Genomic DNA, 24611 nt, shown 5'->3' with positions numbered 1-24611 from the left:
TCGTTACATAGCGAGTTATTTGACCTTGGGACAATATCTAACTTTATAGTTAGAATTATTGCAAATATCAGTTGTACACTGTGGAGAATTTAATTTTGATAGAATCATACTTTTAAAGTTCTTTATGAAAGCAAATAATCTCTTATACTGTCTTTAATATTAATAATTGCACAGTTGCTTGTATTCCTAAACTTTTTTTTGTGTTCTGATTAGTGTATGAAATTCCTTCAGGACAGCACTTGAGGGAATTTTATGGGCATTTGAACATTGTGTATGATCTTTGCTGGTCAAAAGATAATGAACATCTCCTTACTGCATCCTCAGATGGCACTGCAAGGTTAGTATAAACTGAGTTTGGCCTTTAAATTTTTACGTAGAGCGTGCATTTATTGTGTAATTGCCTCTTTTTGTTCTTGTCATGAAGCAATGTAACCATGCATTTCAGTAAAATTTGGTTTGTTTGTATGTGATGTCTTGAAGATTAAAGCAGTGCTATAGCCTTTGAAAAACTGAATAAGAATGGGATGAAGCTGAAAATGCTAAGGGAAAAGTACCTGACCATAAGAAGATGCTCTGTTTTGTATAAATAAATGGGTGTTGTTCATAAAAATAATGAAGGCAACTCTCATGATTAGAAATGGGCATGAAACGAACTACGGAACAAAATTCTGGACGGAACGGCTGGTTCCTAGTCAAAGAAACACCTTCTGTAGGGCCACGTTTTTACGAAACAAACGACTTCCGTTGTCGGTTCTGGAAGCCAGACACTTTGGCGCCATTCAATCCATCGCCCAGGCAATGGTGGCAGTTGTTTGGTTGCCCCCAGTCTGAGGCCTCCACGCTTGATTGGCAGCTGTCTGTGCCAACTAGAGAGCTCCCATTATGGCCCATCCAGCTAGGAAAAGGGCCAGCTCCTCAAAGTAGCTGCCAGCAGACACTCCAGTTTTAACTACTGTGAATAGAAAATGACAGGAAGGTGGGGGGACTCATGAATAATAAAGTTGCTTATGAATAATAAAGTTGGCATGAAGTGACCAGAGAGGATGCTTACTCCTGAACACAGCCGCTGATAGGGAATGACTCTAGCTTGTCATTCAAAAAGGAGGCCCAGCCCTCACCAGCAGGTTTGCTGTGCCCCTTTTTTTAGAAGTGAATCTGCCTGCTTAGAAGAGTTTTATTTCAAATAGTGGACTTGGACCCCTTCCCACATTTGAGTGTTCTACTTCTCGTATTTAGAAGTAATGCTGCTGCTTTTTGAGCATTATAATTTCATACTTGCCCAGAACAGCAAAAGATGGTTGCAGGAGGAGGAGGAATAAGTAGGGGATAATTTGTCTCTTAGCTAGTGGAAGGTACAAATACACTCCGAGTGCATGTGTGTCTGTGGATGCTGTGAACCTACACTTTAAAATGATGTATATGCATATTTAAAATATTAATATGGCATACCACACCTTTTGCAAGCCTTTATTACCCAATTCCATCCTGTTCTCAACATAGCTGGGCCTTGAAAAGCCTACATAGCATTTTAAGTTCTCACAACGTCATAATTGTTGGACTAAAACCTGCTGCCTGTCAGAATGTGATTTTTAGTAACAACGACAACAACAACATTCTATTTATATGTCACACTTCCGGACAACTTAATGCCCACTCAGAGCGGTTTACAAAGTATGTTGTTGTTATCCCCACAACAATCACCCTGTGAAGTGGGCTGGAAGAGCTCTGGAAAAGCTGTGTCTGACCCAAAGTCACCCAGTGGGCTTCAAGCGGAGGAGTGTGGAATCAAACTCAGTTCTCCGGATTAGGGTTCTGCCACTCTTAACCACTATACCAAACTGGTTCTCAAGATATAAAATACATTTTTAATTAAATGGAAGAATCAGTTTTAAACTGGTGCACAGAATGATGGTGTTATCAGTTGGGGCTCAGGTATCCCAAATGACAGGTGAGACCGATTCTGTGTGGGGGAGGAAGAGTGGTTGCCAAGAGTTTTCATTTTCTGTAGTGCAGAGAATATGAACAGGGAAGCCATGCTAAGACTAGGTGACATGTAGTATTAATAATAATGTGAAATTCTGAAATAGAACACACATCCTGTGTTATTCCTCCCTGCTCACTCTTTTCTGTGTCCGTATACAGTTAAAACAAGTGAGAACATACAAAGCTATGAAGTTCCCTAATACTGTACCAGCCCATTGGTCCATCTAGCTCTGTGCTCTTTTCCCCAGCACTTGAAGATGCCAGTGCCAGAGCTCAGAATGCTTTGCATGTACTTGATTACTGACTTACACATCTTTTCCCAAAGAGTAAACAAATGTGGTAAACAGACTATTTCACTGAGAAGATCCAATTTCAGATAATCTCTCAGCTGTGAAGCATGCTGGATGGCTTTGCATAAGTCACTGTCTCTTTAATAGAGGTGGGCACAAACCATGAAAAAAGTGAATCATGCGGTTCGTGGGTCGTGCATTTTCATGAACCACGAACTTCCATGAACTGGTGCAAGTTTGCAAACCAGTTCGCCGCTCTGAGCGGCGGGGAAAGGGCCATTTAAACTGCAGGTGAGGCTTGGCTGGCCGGCTGGGAATTCCTGGCCGGGCAGCCAAGCCCCGCTGTTTAAATGATCAGCTGCTGATCCGCGGATTTAAATGCCCCTTTCCATGCCACTTTGCAGCAGCACGGAAAGGGGCATTGCTCTTTAAAACGAACCAAACGAATCAGCAGACCAGTTTGGAAGTTCATGAAAATGAGCTTCCATGAACCGCTGGTTCGCGAACCACGAACTGGGTCGGTTCATGGGTTTTTTTGGTTCATGTTCCATTTCATGCCCATCTCTACTGTGTATTGTCGAAGGCTTTCACGGCCGGAGAACGATGGTTGTTGTGGGTTTTCCGGGCTGTATTGCCGTGGTCTTGGCATTGTAGTTCCTGACGTTTCGCCAGCAGCTGTGGCTGGCATCTTCAGAGGTGTAGCACCAAAAGACAGAGATCTCTCAGTGTCACAGTGTGGAAAAGATGTTGGCAGGTCATTTGTATCTACTCAGGAGGGGTGGGGTTGAGCTGAGTCATCCTGTAAGAGTTTCCCAGGGTGTGGAATGCTAATGGCGGGAGGCTTCACTGTATCCTGAGGAGGTTCTTTTGCATATGGATTGGGGCTTGATGTGCTAATCTTCCCTGCAGGGCTATTGTCGGGTGTAGAGTGTTTTGTTAGCCTGGTGTTTTTCAGAACTGGAAACCATGCTCTGTTCATTCTTAAGGTTTCTTCTTTCCTATTTAATTTTTGCTTATGCTTGTGAATTTCAATGGCTTCCCTGTGCAGTCTGACAAAGTAGTTGGAAGTGTTGTCCAGTATTTTGGTGTCCTGGAATAAGATACTGTGCCCTGTTTGAGTTAGGCTATGTTCAGCCACTGCTGATTTTTCAGGTTGTCCAAGTCTGCAGTGTCTTTCATGTTCTTTTATTCTTTTCTGGATGCTACGCTTTGTGGTCCCGATGTAAACTTGTCCACAGCTGCAGGGTATACGGTATACTCCTGCAGAGGTGAGGGGGTCTCTACTGTCTTTTGCTGATCGTAGCATCTGTTGTATTTTTCGGGTGGGTCTGAATACTGCTTGTGCTTCTTAGGAAAACAGGTTGGGAAATCTAGAGGTGCACCTCTATAGTCTTTATTCAGAGACTTTAATCAAGGGTTCCACTCTTTTCTAAATATGAATTACAGATCCTCCATGAATGTTTCTGTGTATTTTTCAGCAACTGAAGAACTCAACTAGAAGTTTTATCAGGAGCCAGAAAATTTCATTTATACTTACCTATGCTCCACAATATACATGGCGCCTTTCTCTCATCTCTGTCCTGGGAACTCCTTTCTGTCCTATACTGTCAAATCCTAGGGAGCACAACATCTGTCCTGTAGCTTTCCTGGGAAACAGTCCACCAGGAAATTGTCCTTTACACATCCCAGTAAAAGGAAAGGAAGCTGTATAAGATTGCTGCTATTCATAGCAATGGTGCCTGAGCCAAAGAATTTATAACTGGAAATTAGCTGTGCAGTACAACTACAGCAAATAATATCCTAAAACCATATGATAAAAAATTATCTATCTAGGTTCCCCGCTAGTTGCCATAGGTGCTATTATCTTTCTTATCACAACTGTGAATAGAGTGATCGTGTTTAATTAATTTGTACCAGGGTGCTGCCTTTCAATTTGTAATTGATGTACAATCTATCTTTGCTTCAAAATCATATATCTAGTTCCTGATTTCAAAGGTGTCAATTGCCAAACCCAAAAGATAGTTGGGGATGGAATATCTGGGATGTATACTGTCATGAAACACAAGACGCTGTGGATCTTTAGATAACTCGTTTACGAATTGTTGACTAAGCATGTTAACTCTAGTGTTTTTATTTATTTTTTTCAATCCTATTAGATAAGTTATTAACTAGGGGTGTGTGCTTCGGGTTCCCGGTTTGGGCAAAAAACCCGAACCGGTCCCAATTTGTAAAGATTTGGTATTTCCAAATTGGGGCCAGTATGATGGCCCTGATTCGGAAATACCAAATCAAAACTTTCCAAAGCAATACAGATTGCTTTGGGAAGCTTCGGGGCCTTTTTAAAGAGCGCTCTCCCTCCCACCACCGCCCCACTTACTTGGTGGTGGAAGCAGCGGTCTTCCCTGCTGGCCGCTGCGGAGGTCAAAGCAATGGCGCGGGCAGCAGAGGTGCCGGCTGCGGCCTTCCCTGCTGCCCTGCCAGCCCCCACAGCGGCCACCGGCATTCGCTGCCACCTTGCCGCCCGCCACTTCGGCCTCCACAGTGGCAGGCAAGGCAGCCTCAGCGCTCAATGCCGCCCTGCCAGCCACCTCAGAGGCCGAAGTGGCAGCGCAGGCGGCGGAGGCACCAGCTGCAGCCTTTGTTGCCGCCCTGCTGGCCGCCGCAGCAGCAGAGGCGCCAGTTCCAGCCTTCGGGAAAGGTAAGTGGGGTTGGGGTTGGGGGAAGGGGGGCTCGGGGGAGGTGGGGATCACTTCGGTATGCTCTGAATCATTAAGAAGCATATCGAAGCGATTCCAATAACACCGGGTTATTCCAAATCATTTTCCCACTTCGGGTTTACCCGAAGCGGGAAAACTGAATATTTTCCCGCAGCATACCCCTAGTATTCATATACAGTGAGGATAATTATACATAATAGGAAGTACATTCATTGAAGTAAACTTTACTAAGATAACTATATACATTAAACCTAGATATTCTAATTGGTCTAATATATTGTCGAAGGCTTTCACGGCCGGAGAACGATGGTTGTTGTGGATTTTCCAGGCTGTATAGCCGTAGTCTTGGCATTGTAGTTCCTGACGTTTCGCCAGCAGCTGTGGCTGGCATCTTCAGAGGTGTAGCACCAAAAGACAGAGATCTCTCAGTGTCACAGTGTGGAAAAGATGTTGGCAGGTCATTTATATCTACTCAGGAGGGGTGGGGTTGAGCTGAGTCATCCTGTAAGAGTTTCCCAGGGTGTGGAATGCTAATGGCAGGAGTCTTCACTATATCCTGAGGAGGTTCTTTTGCATATGGATTGGTGCTTGATGTACTAATCTTCTCTGCAGGGCTATTGTCGGGTATAGAGTGTTTTGTTAGCCTGGTGTTTTTCAGGGCTGGAAACCATGCTCTATTCATTCTTAAAGTCTCTTCTTTCCTGTTGAAATTGTGCTTATGCTTATGAATTTCAATGGCTTCACTGTGCAGTCTGACAAAGTAGTTGGAAGTGTTGTCCAGTATTTTAGTGTCCTGGAATAGGATACTGTGTCCTGTTTGAGTTAGGCTATGTTCAGCCACTGCTGATTTTTCCGGATGGCCAAGTCTGCAGTGTCTTTCATGTTCTTTTATTCTTGTCTGGATGCTATGCTTTGTGGTCCCGATGTAAACTTGTCCACAGCTGCCAGCCACAGCTGCTGGCGAAACATCAGGAACTACAATGCCAAGACCATGGCTATACAGCCCGGAAAATCCACAACAACCATCATTCTAATTGGTCGTTCATATGTTTTCCTTTTTTTCTTTTACTTGAATGTATTACATGTTGTCATTGTGATATTTTCACATTTGAACTGTTTACGAGTTAAGAATATGTTGGTATAATTGGTTTGGAGTTTGTAAGTCTTTTTTATTGATGTGTTCGAAAAAAGGTAGCCATTTATCATAAAATCTTGTTGTTTTGGGGAATGTATTGGATTGATGAAGGCTGTTACCTTTTCGATGATAAAGTGACACCATACTTCTAAATACCATTGGTTTATTGAGGGTTTTTAACTTATTCTGGCTTGAAGCAATCAGTGTTTTTGCAGCTACCAGCAGGCTGGTTATGAGATCACGTCTTATCGTTGGGATTTTGATATTTTATCATAGATCAAGGAGAATTATTTGAAGTGTCAGTGGGATCTTGTAATTTGTTATTTGACAGATATGTTGTAGTACATCCTTCCAAAATTTGCTTCGTACTGGACATTGCCACCAGCAGTGAGCAAATGATCCATTTTTTCCACATTTCCTCCAGCACAAGGGTGGATAAGATGATGAAATTGCAGATTTTTTTTTTTTTAGTGTGTAGTACCATCATGTAATGATTTTGTATGTTTGGAGCTTTTTATTGATTATTTGAGAGTTGAGTACTCTTGGAGACCAACCTCCCCCCCAATAGTCTGGTGTTAGTGGTGAGTAACAGTCCTGTTGCCATTAAATCTGGAGGTTTGTATTTTTGAGTTTACTGGATTGGATGTTAATTTTATAGATTTTAGAGATGAGGCCTTTTCTAATTGGATTTGGGTGGTCTAATATGTTTTCAAAATTTTATTTATTTATTTATTTCAAATTTGTATTCCGCCCTCCCCGCGAGCGGGCTCAGGGCGGATAACAACATATTAAAAATACAATTAAAATACAATTAAAAATTCATGTTAATTAAAAACAATACATTTAAAACAGGGGGATGGACAGCCTTCACAGGGAGGGTTTTACCCTTTTTTCCAGGCCGGCGGAGGCCCAGCCTCAACCATATGCCTGGCGGAACAACTCTGTCTTGCAGGCCCAGCAAAAAGATAGTAGGTCCTGCTGGGCCCTGATTTCAGCAGACAGAGTGTTCCACCAGGTGGGAGCCAGGACTGAAAAGGCCCTGGCTGTAGTCAAGGCTAGGCGGGCCTCCTTGGGGCCAGGGGCCACCAACAGCTGTTTCTCCCCTGATTGGAGTGTCCTCTGGGGAATATATGGGGAGAGACGGTCCCGTAGATACGCTGGTCCCAGTCCGCACAGGGCCTTATAGGTCAATACCAAAATCTGTTATGGGTTTGTGTAGTATTTCAGTTAATTGTATTTGTATTGCCATGTGTGAGAGTTGAAGATACGTAAACCAGGAGATAGTTTTGTTTGCTCTCTTTTCCATTTCATCTTTTGTTAATATTCCTTTGTTTGTCGCTATATCTGTTAATCTTGTGATGTTGAGTTGTCTCTAATAATTACAGATTACTTGATGTTTTCTAGGTGGAAACCAGTCCTGTGATAAGAATGTGGAGAGTCGTGAAATATTTGGGATTATTTTTGATGTCTATGTATTCCAAACTTTGATTATTTCCATCAAAAATATGTTTGTGTTTATTTGAGTTGGACAAGAGCTACGTTTGCTCCACAATAATTCTTGTATTGTCATAGGGTGGTGGAGATGTTTTAGAATTTGAATCCAATCTGGATGTTCTTTTTTCCCCTAGCATCTCTATTATGTTGGTAAGGTGAATGGAATTTGCATGTGATATTATGTCTGGGTAATTAAGGCCTCTGTTGATGGTCTTCTGTTATAGGATCCGAAAAGATCCTACAACGGGATCTTGGTCTTTTGTAGCTCCATAGAAAGTTATTAAGTATAGCTTGCCATTGTTTCATTGTGTCTAGAGGGAATGATACTGGAATGGTACAAAAAAGAAAAATTATTTTTGGAAGGATGAATGCTTTAATTAAGCATCTGTCATACCATGTATTTTGCTGTTTGTTCCAGTTGAGAATATCGTTTTTTATTTCTCTGATTTTTTGCAAGTGATTGTATTTTATTAGGTGGTTCAAATTAAGAGGAATATTGATTCCGAGGTATGGTAGATAATTACCTGCCCATTGATAATTGTATTTTGAGCAGATTTTTTCTTTGGTTAGATGTGTAATGTTGATAGAAAGTATAATTGATTTGGAAGGGTCGATTGCTAACCCAGAGATTTGGGCAAAAGGGGTGTTTTTATTTCTTATCACGTATTTTATGATTGTTAAATGAGCTCGTGCCCTGATAGAGGAGATTCCAGTTTCAGCTTTCATCATCAATTCCAGTTTCAGCAAGCGCTTAGGAAGGGCTAAAATATGCCTTAAAAGTTGGTTCTGGATACATTCAGGACTAGTCAAAGTTGCTTCATTCTCTGATGGTCCTAGGAGTGGGGCAGTCCTTACTTTTGGGATATAGCTCCTCTTCTCCGAAGGCAGGGTCAGTCAGCTGATTTTGATCCTGGAGGGGAGGGGCTTGTCCCTGGAATCACCAGTCTTTCTGGCCCTGCCATCTGAGCAGGACGTCTTCAGCAACGTTCTGCAGAGCGCAGTGATCCCCGTGAAGAAGAAACTGCCAGAGATGAGCCAGGTGTGGCGGCATGTGCCTGTAATCCCAGTACTCAGGGAGGCTGAGGCCACAGGCAGTGCGGAGCTCGCAGGGGAAAGGAAAGGCCCTACCACCTACCTCACCCCCATTTTGCTCAAAGTGAAGGCAAGCATTAGAGCCAACGGCCCTAGGTTACTCCTAGGTTCCACTGCCACAACCGCAAAACTCCACCGAGGTTCCCCACCTTCGGGTTGGGAGGAACCCCCCTTCAGATGGCCAGAGGGTGTTGGGTTTGAGTCCACTGTAGCCTGTTGTACAGACCGATATTATTGGGAACTCTCTCAGGTTTGGAAGGAGCAGCCTCCAGCAGCAGCAGAGGACCTGCTCCAACCCCGGCAGCCCCGACTGAACCGTGGTAAGACTGATCCTGTGGGAAACGGGGGCCACAAAAGGAAGGAGGGAGGAGAAAAGAGTAGCAGAAGCCTCAGAGCCATCTTGCTGTAAATAAAAGGGAGCCCTCCTTTATTTCTCTTTCAGCCAGGATTTGTGAGGTGCACTTTCACTTTCATTTCTCCTTTAGGCAGGAAAATTTCTGTTGGTGGCAACATTATTAACAGCAAACCCCAGCTGAATCCCAGGCCTCAGAAGGCTCAAAGCTGCAGCTTAGCAATGCGAGACTTACAGGCCCTGGCCCTCTTTTGGTCCTCTCAACAGGCTAGTGAAAGAGAGAAGGCCCAAGGGCCTGGCTGGCAGAATGTCAGCAAAGGCAGGCCTAGCCACCTTACAGGCCTCAAAGAGTGTAAGCCTGCAGCGTAGACTTTCCAAATTCCCAGGCCTCAGCCCCTTCTAGGCCTCTTAACAGGCCAGTGAAAGAGAAATGCCCAGGAGTCTGGATGGCAGAATGTCAGCAAAGGCAGGACTAGCCACCTCCCAGGCCTCTAAAAGCGCAGGCCTGCGGCCTAGACTTTCCAAACTCCCAGGCCTCAGCCCCTTCTTGACCTCTCAACAGGCCAGTGAAAGAGAAAAAGCCCAAGGGCTTGGGCCATCAGGCAAGAATGCCTGGAAAATTTTCTGCTGGTGGTATGTCAGCAAAGGCAGACCTAGCCTCCTTCCAGGCCTCAGAGAGCGCAAGCCTTCAGCCTAAACTTGCCCACTTCCAGTTCTCGGCCTACTCCCAGGCCTCTCAAGAGACTAGTGAAAGGGAGAAGGTCTGGGGTTTGCATCCACCAAGCAAGGAAGCCTGAAGTGAGTTGCTGTAATGTTGTGGTTAAGTGCTGGACCATGAATCATTACCCTGCTGGTTCGAGTGCCATAATTGCTTGAACTTGGTGGCTGACCTTGAGTAAACCAGTCTCAATTACCTAATGGTTCTGGGGGAATAATGATAATTCTGACCTTATCACAGCCCTTGACTTGGTTAGTCCAGGCAAGCCAGATCTCAGCACATCTGAGTACCCCAGCAGGGTTGGCCTTGGTTAGCAATTGGATGGGAGACCTCCAAAAAAGACCAGTGTTGCAGAGGCAACTATGACTGGATGACATTTTCCACCACTAAGGGGGAAAAATTACATGCCCCCCTATTTACATAGTCGCAGCCATAGTCACTGTTCAACAAACTAACTGCCATGGCCCAGGATAGAAAAGGAATTCAAAGTGGTCCTGAAGGCACACCAATAAATAGTCTAGTGGCTAGACTCTCAGATGGTAAGGAGAGGCATTCCAGTGTGGGAGTCTGACTCCAGATAGGTAAAGGGGTGCCCCCCCAGATTACCAAGGAGGCAAAGGCCATTAAGAGCACATACCTTAGTTAAGCCTTCAACCTGAGGACTCTGAGCTATCAGTTTTCTCCCTCAACCAAGAAGAAAGGGGAACTGTTAAAAGAAAGGAAAATTCCCTAGCAGGTCTTCCTCAGGAGCCGTATTATAGAAGGCTCCCTAAGGTGATGAGGATCCTGGAGTCTTCTCCCTTAAGGACTAAAGGGTTGGAGAGAATCCTCCCTAGAATCAGGAATAACCCCATCAGGGATTCCCTTCCAGTAGTCTCTCATACTTGTAGAAGTCTAAGAGGGAAACTCTGGCAAAACTAACTACTCTTATTTCCTCCCTCCCCTCCCCAAGTCTTATACATTAGTTCCAGGGGCTACTGAGAGAATCAAGCTGCCATTGGTGGATGATCTGGTAACCAGCTTGCTGTCTAATCCTGGGCTGCCCGTTGACAAGGACGGACTACCTAGGATTCCAGCCTCAGGTGATTTGAACTGGCTATGTGCAGAAAATTGGAAGTTTCCGCTACATCCTTCAGAGCATTGGCAACAGCTTCACCCCTTCCTAGAGTCACATTCTCTCGGGTCTCAGACCTGGCTGCAATGAGCAGTAAACTCATTTAAAGAGCCAAAGGGCAAAACTGAGAAAATAGCCCTAGCAATATGCTATGCTGTGGTCAACAAGAACCATGTTTTTCAGGCAACCAGGCGCAACACTTAGCTTAGGAATTGAAACATGGACCATTTGCCCCAAAGCCAAAGTAACCACGGTTCCTTTCAAAGATATCAGCCTGTCAGAAGAAGCTCTGAATAAAGGAAAGCAGACCAAACATCGAGAGGAGGGTAGTACCTTCTCCCTCAACAAATCTGGTCAGAATACTAAAGGGCCAAAGAAGGGAACTCAATGTGTCAGCACCATGGCGGCAGGCGCGATGGTGTTTGGGGGATGCTTACAATGCTTGGCAAACCTTTGGCAGCCAATAATAAGAAACAAGCGGATGCTGGATACTGTGATCAGTGGAATTCAATTCTGTGCCATCTGATCCCTTTTCCTCTAGATCCAAAGGAAATTGGTCAAATAAAATAGACGCTTAGAAACAAGAAAGGTCAGAATCGAAAGGCTAAAATTTGTCATGACTGCCATTCAGAAGGGAGATTGTCTGGCTTCCATCTATCTCTCAGAGGCACTTCCAACATTGGGCCCTTTCCTTTAAGCTGAAAACGCCACCTATGGTGTTCATCAAAATCCTAGCAGCACTGATAGCATGGTTACGCCACGGAGAGCGGCTACTTTCCCATATCCAAACGACATCTTGACCTGTGCACTTCAGAGATGCCTGTTGCCATACCATGCTATCACATGGTATGATCACAAGAGGTCCAAGATAGTTGAATTGCCAGAGATCCTAAAGCAGGAAAACAACCAGTGGCTGTACCTCATTCGGTCCCACGAGGGTGTCCCACTCAGGGAACCAGAAAGAACAGAGATGACCATGGACATGTCTTTGGGGATGGGGATCCCACACCCAAGGAAGAATGGCATAGGGCATCTGGCTGAAGGACAAATGATAACAGGGTAAACTTTTTGGAACTTGGAGCCATCAGACATGATATGATAGACTCTCAGAATCTTCCTGCAGGTCACACTATATGTTTATACAGAGAACAACTCTGATGCGGACTGGCTAAGCCAGAGAGTGATGAACCAAGCAGAATGGATGCTATCCAGAGGGATTCCCCAACTCGTCTACCACAGTTTTTGACAAGGTGCAAGAAGGAGAAACCCTCAAACCATAGGGATAGATGATGTGAGTAGCAAGCTGCCTTCACATGTCCTGTATGTCTTCCACAGTACAGCTATTGCACAGAGCTGTTCAGAAGATCACACAGTAAAGTGCAGAAGTGATGCTAATAGCAACCTTCAGGTCCAGAAAGACATGTTCTCAAAACCTGAAGAATCTTTCAAGCATAGATCCCTGGTACCTCCACTGAAGGAGGGCCCATTGATGCAGGGATCAATACGACACCCCTGACCAGCTATGGCAAGCCTCACAGTGTGGCGGTCGAATACAAACAACTAATAGGGTTGGACTAAGCAAAAGGCATGATGGGTACTATGCTAACCTCCAGGAGGAGTGCCAGAGTGTATAAAAATTCCTGCAGAGTTCCCAGAAGAGTGTATGGATAGAGTCATGTAACCTTTTGGGGCTAATTAGGGAGTTACTATCTTTCAAGAGTGATTGAAAAAAAGTCTTAATACCAGCACCCTTAGACAACAGGTAGTGACCATCCCAACAATTAGGGATTCTAGGAAGGGACGTTCTGTTATATATCACCTTCATGGCAATGGATTCTAAAAGGGGACCTCATTGTTGAATCTTCCAAGGATTCACTGTTTTTGCTTTTTTTCTTCCACGTAAAATATTAATCTGGTATTGAGAGCATTATACAAAAGATGCCTTGAGCCTATGACCTCATGTCCCCAAAGGAACAGACATTTAAAGTCATCTTTCAGATCAGAATAAAATAAAATCAGACAAGAATCAGAATGGCAGGCACTAGCAGTAGATAGAGATCTATGCCCTTTCCTCCAAGATGGTAGAGCAAGTTATGAACAAAAACAACTTTCTTCCAAAGGTGAACTCCATGTTTTCATAGGACAGGAGAGATAGTACTTTCCTCCTTCTAACCTAATCCAAAGCATGAAAAAACCCCTCACTACTTTGATATACGTAGAGATGTGAGATTCCACTTGGGCAGGACTAAACAGTTTTTAACAAGTCTGGGATGCTAGTTGTGTGTTTGCAGGAAGTCCTGCTTGAGACACAGTGTCCTTTTCTTGGCTAAGTAGGTAAAGCAGAGGGTACATAATTCTGGCATGTCAAGCCAGAGGTCTGGGGATTCCCATAGACGTCAGGGCGCACTCACTAAGGGAAATAGTGACACAGGCAGCCTATAAATCCTTTAGTCATTAGAAACGATCGATAAGGTAGTCACATGGAAATCAGTATATTCTCTCATCAAGAAATGTAGGATAGATAAGTTGTCCTCCCCAGAGACAACCTTCAGCAGGAGGGTACTACAACACACCCTCTAGGCCTGGAAGCTGGACTACCCACCCTGGGGAACACTGCTCTTGTATGTCTCAAAAGTAAGGACTGCCCCACTCCTAGGACCACCAGAAAATGGAAGATTTGTATTCACTTAATGTGAAGCTTCCTTTCTCAGTGGTTCAGGAGTGGGGCAGTCCTGCCCACCCAAGTTTCTTGCGGGGCAGCTTCTACGATTGGATGATAGTCTTCCTTCCAGTGGATTCAAGAGAGGGACCTTTCTATTTCTTTTTTTAAAAAATTGAGGAGAGTTATTATTTTCCCTCTTGGTATCATGATGGGAAGTCAGGGCTTGGGAACAGACTGGTGATTCCAGTGACAAGCCCCTCCCCTCTGGGATCAAAATCAGCTGACTGACCCTGCCTTTGGAGACGATGAGCTTATATCCCAAAAGTAAGGACTGCCCCACTCCTGGACCACCAAGAAAGGAAGCTTCACTGTAAGTGAATACAAATCTTCCATTTTACCCCCAAACTTCAACTCTGTACAAAAGATATGGAATAACCTTATTTATAAACAGTTTCAGAGCTGAATCTATAAGCCAATCCACCCCCTCCTCCCTGGAGAAACAGAAGCTCAGAATTTACCCAACCAATCTTAAACCTGAAGGTTTTATCCTAGGATAATGGGCAGACCAGTTTAAAGTCTCTTTAAAAGTGACACCTAAGTAATTGAAAAAGCTACATTCTTTGATAGAATTTTCCAATATACTCCAGGAGGATATTTTAGCCCTTTTCTTGAAAAACACTACCTTGGTCTTATTGTAATTGATGATAAGGGCTTCTTCTTTGCAATAATGCCCAAGTTGGTGCATAAGTCTCCTTAGGCCAGTTTTAGTTAAAGAAACTAGACCATGTCATCAGCATATAACAATATGGAAATTTTTTGCTGGCCCAAGGTTACCCAGCAAGATTCCATGGCAGAGCAGGGATTTTAAAGCTGGGTTTACACTGGGTTTCCCAGTGGTTACTACTGGGTCTGGCCCCAATGAGCCATCCCTCAAAGTCTAAAACAGCTCTGAAAAGGACTCCATCCACTCTGCTTGCCTTTCCTTACCAAAACCAAAGTCTGAATACTGTTGTTTGCCTAGCAATGACCCTGAGGGTCATAGAATCATAGGGTTGGGAGGGATCTCCAGGGTCATCTAGTCCAACCCCTGCACAATGCAGGAAATTCACCACAACTACCTCCCCACCCACACCCAATGACCCTTGCTCCATGCCCAGAAGATGGCAAAAAACCGTCAGGATCCCTAGCCAAACTGGCCTGGGGAAAATTGCTACCTGACCCCAGGGTGGTAATTGGCCTTCCCCTGAACATGTAAGAAGGGGCTGTGAGAACTAAGCACTGATGTAACCCTCCCTCCATCTCATGATCTGCCTAGGTTCAGAGAATCAGCATTGCTGTCAGATGGCCATCTAGCCTCTGCTTAAAAACCTCCAAAGAAGGAGGGCCTACCACCTCCCAAGGAAGCCTGTTCAATTGAGGGACTGCTCTAACTGTCAGGAAGTTCTTCTTAATGTTGAGCTGAAAACTCTTTTATTTAATTTCAACCTGTTGGTTCTGGTCCGACTTTTTGGGGCAGCGGTATCTGTTTCGTAAAACTACAAGCTCTCCTTTAACAATTAGAGGTTTCTTAACCCTCTCTCCTGTTCGTGTGTGCTTAGATTTCACATTTTTCAGCCTACCTGTGCCTTTTCTCAGGCTTGTAGAAAGATCTGTTTGGCCATCTTGAGAATGAGATATATTCAGGGCTTTTTTTCAGCAGGAACGTGGTGGAATGGAGTTCCGGCACCTCTTAAAAATGGTCACATGGCCAGTGGCCCCGCTCCCTGATCTCCAAACAGCGGGTAGTTTAGATTGCCCTCCGCACCGCCAAGCAGGGCCACCGGCCATGTGACCATGTTCGCTGAGGGCAATTTAAACTTTAAAAAATTCCCCCCTTGTTCCAGCTGACCTAAAGTGATATCATTGTGCGGTCTTGAGTTCCACCACCTCTTTCCTCAGAAAAAACCCCCGGGATATATTGATAATAATAATAACGGAAATGCATTTCTTGAAGACATAACTATTATGATTCCATTTCCTAAGTATTGTTTTCTTTTAGAATGTGGAAAATTGAAGCCCGGACTACATCTGCTGTGAAGGTTTTCCCTCATCCTTCATTTGTCTACACAGCTAAGCTCCACCCAGTAGCTGACTGTATTGTTGTGACAGGATGCTATGACTCTATAATTAGAGTGTGGAATGCAAAAGCAAAGGAAATTCATGGTCAGCTTCTACAAGAATTTGATGGTCACAGAGGTTTCATCAATACATTGTGTTTTGATAAAGAAGGTAGGTTTTATATATGGCATTTTCTCATATATCCTTGTAGTGAAATTGGGAGGTATGTGATTTATGACACTGTTTTCAGGCCCATTAAAAATTACCCTCCAAATCTTATCCATGAATTACTTATGCTACTTGCAGAACCTCAATTCATGCTACATTATCAAGGGCTAAATGAAAATGCATTTTTAGATACAAGATTACTTAGCTGATTATTTGTTTAATTTATATGCCACCTCTGCAGAAACCAGCGGCCCAAATAACCCAGCTTAGCTAGGGAGCTAAGCAGGGAGCTTAGCTAGGGAGCTAAGGAGGATTGGCTGGGCAGTACTTGGATGCAAGACCACCAAGGAGACTGGGATTGCTATGTGGCATAAGGCAATGGCAAACTACCTCTCATCTTGCCTAGAAACCTTGTAGATGGAGTTGCCATGAGTCGGTTGCCACTTGATGTCACCTTCTTATTCTCTTCTGAGGCCTGCAAATCACATTAGAAAAGATAAAACCATAAAACATGGTTCATTAAAATTAACAGCTGTTAAAAACAGGACAATAGAAACCTAGAAGCATTAAAGTATATTGTAGCCTAGAGTGCAAAAGGTTTGGCAGCCTAAATGATTCTCATAACTATCCTCAGGCTAGAAGCAGATTGTAAAACCAAGTATAAGGTCAGATCCCAAGTTAAAAGCCTGGGTTAAAAAATGTTTTAGCCTGTCACTTGAAAGAGTGTAGGTTAGACGCTAGATGAACCTTAAGGAAAAGGACATTCCACCGATGAAGTGCCACTACTGGTCAGCACCTGCCTCTCCTCTGCAGCTTGGGGAACAGAGAGCAGAGCTTGTGAGGACACTTATGGTGGGCTGGATAGGACCGGATAAAGTGGTCTGTAAAGTACCCTGACCTAAAAACATTTAGGGCCTTTATAGATAAGAACTTAAGGTTCATCTTGGGTCTTCTGTCTAGTCCCGCCGACTGGAAAAGATTATCTTGCTCTTAAAGTCCACAAGGGGGCATTCCACCCCTACCCTGCGTGAGCAAGGGTTTCCCATCAAAACATGGGTAGGGGGCGAAGTACACCTATTTCCTTCAGTTCTTTTTTTGCCACTGTAAGGAGAAGCTCTCCTTAGCTCTACTCCTCACTTACTGCAATTTCTTTGCTCTCGTACTGCTGTGTGATCTCATCATGACTCAAACTCACTTTTAAAGAAATGTTTACAACATGAAATAAGATACCTCACATCCTGGAACATGAACATTGTCTGCTGTGTCTGGGTGAAATCAACAGTGTTTCAGGAGGCAGACTTTGCAAGAGGTTCACATCTAAGTCAGAAGTAATGGAACTTCTTGGCCCAAATGGTGCAAGAAGGTTCTCCCCGGCTCATACATACTGGCAGCAAAGTTATCTGCCACAATAGATCTGCTAGCCTAATCTGAATCATCCACTCCAGTTCCAAGGGCCAGATCTGGCAACAAAGTTATCTGCTGCAATGGAGCCACCAGCCCAACCCAAACTGTCAAATCTGGTTCTGAGGGCCAGATACAAGAATAAAGTCATCTGCTGCGATGAAGCCGCCAACCCAATTTGAACCGTTGCTCCAGTTCTGAGGGCTGCATCTGGCAGCAAAGCTATCTACTGAGATGGAACAATCAGTCTATTTTGAACCATCAGACCTGGTTAAGAGGGCCAGATTTTCAAATCTGAACAAAAGGCACTGATCACTAGTTCCAACTAATTCCCTTCGGATGCTTGTCAGATGACAAGCAATTCCCCAACTGTCTGTTCTCCAGAGCACAGCAAGTGTCACTCACCAGATCCAACTCGTTTGGAGTGCCCTCTATGCTTAAAAACCCAGCTTAACCCTTTGCTGTATAGGTGGAGGACACTAGTCTGCCTAGATTTTTTCCCCCACCTCACAGAGGGACCGCACTCCATTTGATGATCTTACTGCACCTAACCTAACTATGGAACCTACTGGTTCCTACAGTTTTCTCAAAGGCTTCACCATTTTGGAGACCTCATAATCATGAACACCTTGGTCTTCAGCTCCAACCCTGGTTCCTGTAAATAACTGGCAAAACTTGTAAACTAGCTGCCCCCGCATTCCTGTTGTTGAAGGGATTTCCATTGGTTTCAGCTCCAAGCTGTTCATCCACTCATCCATTCCCTTCGCATTGGTCCAAGTTATGCCTCTACCCGTCTCTTCTGACAGGTCGGTTGTGATCTCAATCATCTGCTTTCTTGGTTCAGATGAGTAGGAGGAGGAGAACCCATGTTTTTTCAACCTCTAATTTAAGACTTAGGAATAAAACATTTCATGCTTTTATTCCATCTCTCCTGCTTCGATAGCCCTTCCCACCAACGGAAGACCTGTTACACTTTTCTTACAGCCAGTGCCAAAAACCCTCCTCTACTTTTACTATTTTTCAGAAGATTGAGAAACACTACTAGCTTAAACAGCATGATTGCCCCATCATCTTTAACCTCCCTTGCACATCTTTTCTGTTGGCTGAGGAGGTTTAAGTCGGTTTTTTTGGTCATGTCCTCTTGTCGGCTCCGACTGACAAAGAGGGAAATAAACTGTATGCAGCTGACTGCAACTATACTCATATTCCATTTTCAAACCATCAGTGTTCAGGCAATTCTTTTCCTGGGAGGGGCTCTCAAATTATACTCAGGTCTTTTCCTGATGAATGCAGAGTTCCTATGTGGGTCCTTCAGAGGAAGACAATCAGTCAAATAACAGATGACAGCTGGAAAGTGTGCTGCAGAATCTTTAACCAGGTCCAGAGCTTTGGCTGTGGTTATCAAGTATTGAACCTGGTTATGCTTAATAGTGCTCTCTTCAGCTAAAAAGAGGATGAAGGGCATGTTGCTGTCTTTTTTGATGTAACATATGATTCCTTAAGTCAGATATAGGAAAATTACCAGACCGTAAGGTCTCTTGGCATCATTGCCACTTGCCAATTAGTGCAGCCCAAGCGTACATACAATGGCCTTGAACGTACCAGCATCACTTGGAAGGTATTCATACCTTCGACCTTATGGTCAAACATCCCATCTCTCAGATCAACATCACACTACCAAGGGGGTAGTGAGGCCAGGAAAAACTAACCAACACTGGATCTAACACTCTTATGTTCTTTCTAGACAAATTACACCCCTTTGTTTTTCTCTTGGGATGTTGTCACTATTATTTCTTTGATCCTATCTATAAAAAAAGGACTATTGGTATATTTTTCCTAAGTATCCACCCTTCTTTATGCTCCTCTAGAGCAGAATCCTGTTCTCCTGCTTTCAAGGGTGTAACTTATAGGGGTGTGCACCTGAAAAGCTTTGGGTTTCCCACTTCAGGTTTACCCGAAGCAGGAAAACAATTCGGAATAACCCAAATCCCGAAGCGGCAAGCTGCTTTGGGATTCGAGTGTTTAAATTGCTTCGGTATCCTCCATAAAGATTCAGGAAAGATTAGGAGGGAGAGGAGGGAAGCGGCACCAAAAGGATGGCTTTAAGTTTCAAACGCCCCGCGCTTGCTTCACTCGATGGGAAGAGGAGCCTCCTCCCTCCTCCATGGGGTGAAAGAAGCGGTAAGACATTGGAAAAGGACCCTTTCGATGCCGCTTGCAAACGGCATGAAAAGAGTAGCTTTAACTTTCAAATGCTTGAAAATTTGAAAGCAAGGGAAGTTTGCAATGCAGACAACTAGAAAAGTGCTGTGGGCACGGCTGCTGCCGTTTTGCCTGAAACTTCCCAAAGCGACACAAATCATTTTGGAAAGCTTTGCTTCGAGATTCCTGAATCGGCTCAGCAAAGCTGGGTCCAATTCGGGAATCCCGAATATTTCCAAATCGGTCCTGATTTGGGTTAAAAAACCGGATCGGAAACCCAAAGTGCACATCCCTAGTTACTTAGGCCTCCATACCTGAATAACTTTATTAATTTCACGTTTTATATACGTACCTTATCCATTGTTTTCAATTTTACAGACATGTATAGTTTCCACTAGTCAGTCTTAAGAAGGCACCATTCCACATCTCTATGCATCCCAACCACATGAAGGATCTTTGTTTTATATGTGGTGGTGAATGTTTTCAATAGATGGTGCCTCTCCTTGGCTTGGCCTCTGTGTCTTGAGTGCTTACCAAGTGTATGACAGTGGTAACCCTGTTCCTCCAACCTAGGGCCTGCTGAAACAAGCAATAGAACTGGTTCCAAACCTCGGATCTGAAGAGGTTTATTCCCAGTATTTCACAGTAGACAAGAAGTCAAGAGGCTCACACCCTATCTTAGATTTCCATTTTTGAAACAAGTTTATTATTCCAAAAAAGTTCAGAATGTTGTCCTTGAAGGATGTTTTACCCCTCTTAGAAAACTACTGTTGGTTCATCGCTTGATTCAACACTTACTTTCATGTGCCAATAAATATTCGTTACAGAAAATATCTCTGTTTTCAGTACGGTTCTAAAAGGTTCCAATACAAGGGCCTTCCTTTTGGCCTTTCTTCTGTCCCCTGGGTGTTCACCAAGGTTATGGCAGTAGTAGTTGGTCTTCTCAGGGAAAAAGGTTACACTATAGTCCCCTATCTGGATGAGTGGCTTATCGTAGGCCAGTCCAGAGAGTCTGTCTTTCATCACAGTTCCTTAGTCCTATCAATTCTCCACCAATTGGGTCTACAAGTCAATTTAGAGAAGTCTTCCCTGGTTCCACAACAGAAGGCAGCATTTGTGGGAGCAGTGTTGGACTCCACATTAGATTGGGTTTTCCCCACCATGGAATGGATAGCCCAGTTCCAAGTCACTCTAAACAGGGTGCGTTCTTTCAGGCACCAAATCACAAGGCAAATTCAAAAATGGCTAGGTTTCATGGCTTTTCTGTTGCTGATAGAACTGTTTGCAAGGTTACAGCTACGGCCATTATAAAATTGGTTCATCAGGGTGTTTCATCCGCACTACCAGGACCCGTACAAGCAGTTCTCGGTTTCAAGGATTATACACAGATACCTGACATGGTGGAGCAACAAATGGAACCTAATAGTAGAGACCCCATTTGGTTCCAGCCCCATTCACCTCTCCATCTATACAGACACCTCTCTGTTGTGTTGAGGGGGGCTTATTCCGGAAACAATCCAGTGAAAGGTCTTTGGTCTCAACATGAGTACAAGCTGCATATAATTGTTTTGGCTATTCAGTTTGTTCTGAAAGCGTTGCTTCACCTAGAGCCAAGCTACAAGTGACGCCTTACACAGGTTGGACACTTGTTAGCTTCCCTCAAGTTTTGATGGGAAATGTAGGCATCCTGGTCTTGCAGCTGTAATGGAGAGCCAAGCTGTAAAACCAGGATGCCTACATTTCCCATCCAAACTTGAGGGAAGCTGACAAGTGTCCAACCTGTGTAAGGCGTCACTTGTAGCTTAGCTCCTAGTCAAGGGCAGGAATGTCCCGATATGCATGGACAACACGACTGCTATACATTATCTGAACAAACGGGGGCATGGCCTCTCTGCCCCCCCCCCTCTCTCTCTCTCAAGTCCTTCCTTATTTGGGATTGAGTAATCCAACATCAGGTCTCCCTCTCAGCCATCCACATTGCTGGAGGAGACAACACTCTGGCAGATGCCTTGAGCTGGTCCAGGGACCAAAATTATGAATGGTCCATCCACATGGATTTCCTACAACCCATATTCCTACGGTGGGGATTTCCCAGTATAGGCCTCTTTGCTACTTCACTCAACAACAGGTGCCCACAATCCTGCTCTTGAGCAGGCATAAGAAAGTCATCCCTGGGAGACACTTTTCAGATATCTTGGTCAGGCAATCTACTGTATACCTTCCTTCCTCTCCCTCTCATGACCTTGATAGTCACACTGAAGCTGACAGCTTGTCTTCCCCAGTCAAAAACATACCTTTATAGGATAGAAAACCTTCCACCCGGAAGTCATATTCCGGCAAATGGAAACAGTTCTCCCTTTGGCTATTGGACAGGGCTTGGCTCCTTCTTTGGCACCCTGTCATCTGTCTTAGACTATCTAGTCCTATTAAAAGACCAAAGACTCTCTAATTCCTCTGTGAAGGTCCATCTGGTGGCCATTTTGGCCTATCACAAAGGGGTGAAGAGTAAGCCTCTTTTTTCCCAATCTGAATGCAAATCCTTCCTCAAAGAGTTGGATAACATTTACCCTCCAGTGACCAAACCCACTCCCCAGTGGAGCCTAGTTTTTATGCTACAATAAAGTTGGTTAATCTTAAAGGTGCTACTGGACTCTTTACTATTTTGCTACTACAGACTAACACAGCTAACTCCTCTGGATCTATATCTTTGGTTTTGACAACCCTCACGCATAGGGCTTTTGAGCCTTTAGCTACCTGCCCTCTCAAACTTCTGACAGCCAAAATGGCCTTTTTAGTGGCCATAACATCAGCTAGGAGGGTGAGTGAATTACAAGCTCTGAGGTATGATCCACCTTTCCTCAGGATGCTTGCAGACAAAGTGGTTCTCCTCCGAAGCCTCCAGTTTCTACCCAAGGTAGTCTCTGCTTTTCACTTCAATTAAGACATTACACTGCTAGTGTTTTTTCCCTCGCCCTCCACAGAGGCTGACAGACTGCTGTACACACTGGATGTCAAACATGCACTGTGTTTCCACCTGAACAGGACTATTGTCTTTAGAAAGGACCCTAACCTCTTGGTCTCATTCAGAGGACAAAGAAGGGACAGAAGGTCACTGCTCAGACCATCTCTAATTTGTTGGTGTGGCTCATTAAATATATATTCCAAACAGCCTTGCCTTCTGGGCATTAGGGCACACTCTACAAGAGCCCAGTCTACCTTGTCAGGATTTAACTTGGACATTCCACTAGTGGACTTATGTAAAGTGGCCACCTGGTCAACACTGTTCACCTTTATTTGGCATTATGTCATTGACATAGACTCTAGAAGGGATGCTGCAGTTGGCAAAGCAGTCCTGAAGAGTCTCTTTCGATGAAGAGCAGCATGCCCACCTCCTGGGTAAGTTAGCTCACTAATCTCCCATGTGGGACTGCACAGAAGACACAACGACGAAAACAGGGTTGCACCTACCTGTAACTATTGTTTATCGAGTGTTCTTCTGTGCAGGCACTCATCCCTCCCTCCTTTCCCCACCATGTTCTCTTTAATTTGCTAATTTCTCCTTCTTCACTGGCAGCTTAGTGAACTGAGGGAGGGAGCAGCTCGCCCAGCCTTTTACAGTCACATCCACGGAAAAGCGCACGAAAAGGCCAAGCAAGTGTCTTGCACCTTTTCGGGCTTTGATACATCCACAGTTGGCCTGCGCATGCACAGTTCCCATGTGCAGCTGCAAAGAAGAACACTCAATGAACAACAGTTTCAGGTAGGTGCAACCCTGTTTTTGTCTAGTGTCTTCTGTGCAGGCACACATTCCCTCCCCTCTGTCCTGCTGTGAGTATGCTTGCTTTTACTGTATTATACATCTGGTAGCTCAGGAGAACTGAGGGGAATAGGGGCGCTACCCACATTTTGGTGGGAAGCCCCTGCGCATGACAGTAGGAGTGGAGCACCCCCTTGTGGACTTTAAGAGCTAGAGAATCTTTTCTTGTTGGCAGGCCTGTACATGCATAGTCCGAATGAGTGCCTGCACAGAAGACACTAGAAGAAAAACAGTTAAGGGTAAGTACAACCCTGTTTTGCGTTTGCTTACTTCAATTTCCCCCTGGTTACATTTGTGTCTTTGCCCAGTAGATAAGTAAATAGTGTACAGTAGTTGGCAATTTACAAATTTGCTGCTAGAAATCTTGATGAAACAGCTTCATACCCATGCAAAATGTAAGCAGGGCCGGATCGAGGGGGGGCAGGGGGGGTAGTCTGCCCCCGGCACCTCCAGGGAGGGGGCGCTGGGAGCAGCTGCCAGCTTCTGGAGCGTGCAGGCGGCAGCATGGGCAGCCTCGCAGCCCCCCGTGCTGCCTTTCGCCTGCCCTGCGGGACGGGGCGGCCGGCTTGCCGTGCACCCCCTGTTCTGCAGAGCAGGCAAAGGGCAGCGCAGCCGCCCACGCCATTCGCCTGCTCCGCAGGAGAGGGGGCAGGTGCATGGCGCGGGCGGCCTCGCAGCCCCCCGTGCTGCCTTCTGCCTGCCCTGCAGGACAGGGGGCACGCGGCAAGCCGGCTGCCCCCTGTCCTGCGGGGCAGGCAAAAGGCAGCTCGGGGGGCTGCGAGGCCGCCCGCGCCATTCGCCTGCAGAGAAGCAAATGGCGCGGGCGGCTTCCCAGCCCCGCACGCTGCCTCTGGCGTGCCCGCATGATGATGTCACCAAAATGATGTCATCACACTGTGCTAGGAGCGCGCGCACAAGGCCAGACTAGAGTTGCCCCGGGTGCTGGCAACCCTAGATCCGGCCCTGAATGTGAGTATTGTGTGCTGTGTGAAGCAATACTCTATGAAAGCATTCAGTGAATGTAGAGTAAACAGATCCATGGACCGATCTCTGGAAGTACTCAGAAGAATTAAAGTGAAGAAGAATTGCCACAGGAATTGAAGAGGGGCATTTGTAAAAGGAAAAGGAAAATCAAAGAAGGGTTGCTTGTGTCACAGAGACTCAAAGATGGCAAGACCTATATTTTGCTGTTTGGTTTCACTGCATTTTCTTTACCAATTGCAAAAAAAATACTCTATATTATGTCTAGTTGTGGTCATGGATCATTTTGTTGTAATCAGTCTTGGCCCAGAAGAGAGATTTGACTATATAATCATATCAGATTGCTGTGCTACAGTTATTTGTATGAAAGGCTGCATTTGAATGTCAT

The 24611-nt window shown here is 44.8% G+C and overlaps 1 protein-coding gene across 4 annotated transcripts in view; it reads left to right on the top strand.

Annotated features, from left to right (window-relative positions):
- AHI1 (Abelson helper integration site 1) overlaps positions 1–24611 on the top strand; it is a 181670-nt gene that overhangs the window by 43007 nt on the left and 114052 nt on the right. For all 4 annotated transcript variants that reach the window (XR_008597506.1, XR_008597507.1, XM_054986316.1 and 1 more), the window contains exons 12-13: positions 214–337; positions 15596–15825. Coding sequence is in view for 2 of the 4 variants with exons in the window: in XM_054986316.1 (XP_054842291.1) it covers positions 214–337; positions 15596–15825 (354 nt within the window). In the remaining 2 variants the exon portion in view is untranslated. The remainder of the gene's footprint in view (positions 1–213; positions 338–15595; positions 15826–24611) is intronic.

Source organism: Eublepharis macularius, chromosome 1 (genome assembly GCF_028583425.1).
Source record: "Eublepharis macularius isolate TG4126 chromosome 1, MPM_Emac_v1.0, whole genome shotgun sequence".
Lineage (NCBI taxonomy): Eukaryota > Metazoa > Chordata > Lepidosauria > Squamata > Eublepharidae > Eublepharis > Eublepharis macularius.
This window is presented reverse-complemented; position numbering and strand designations above follow the sequence as displayed.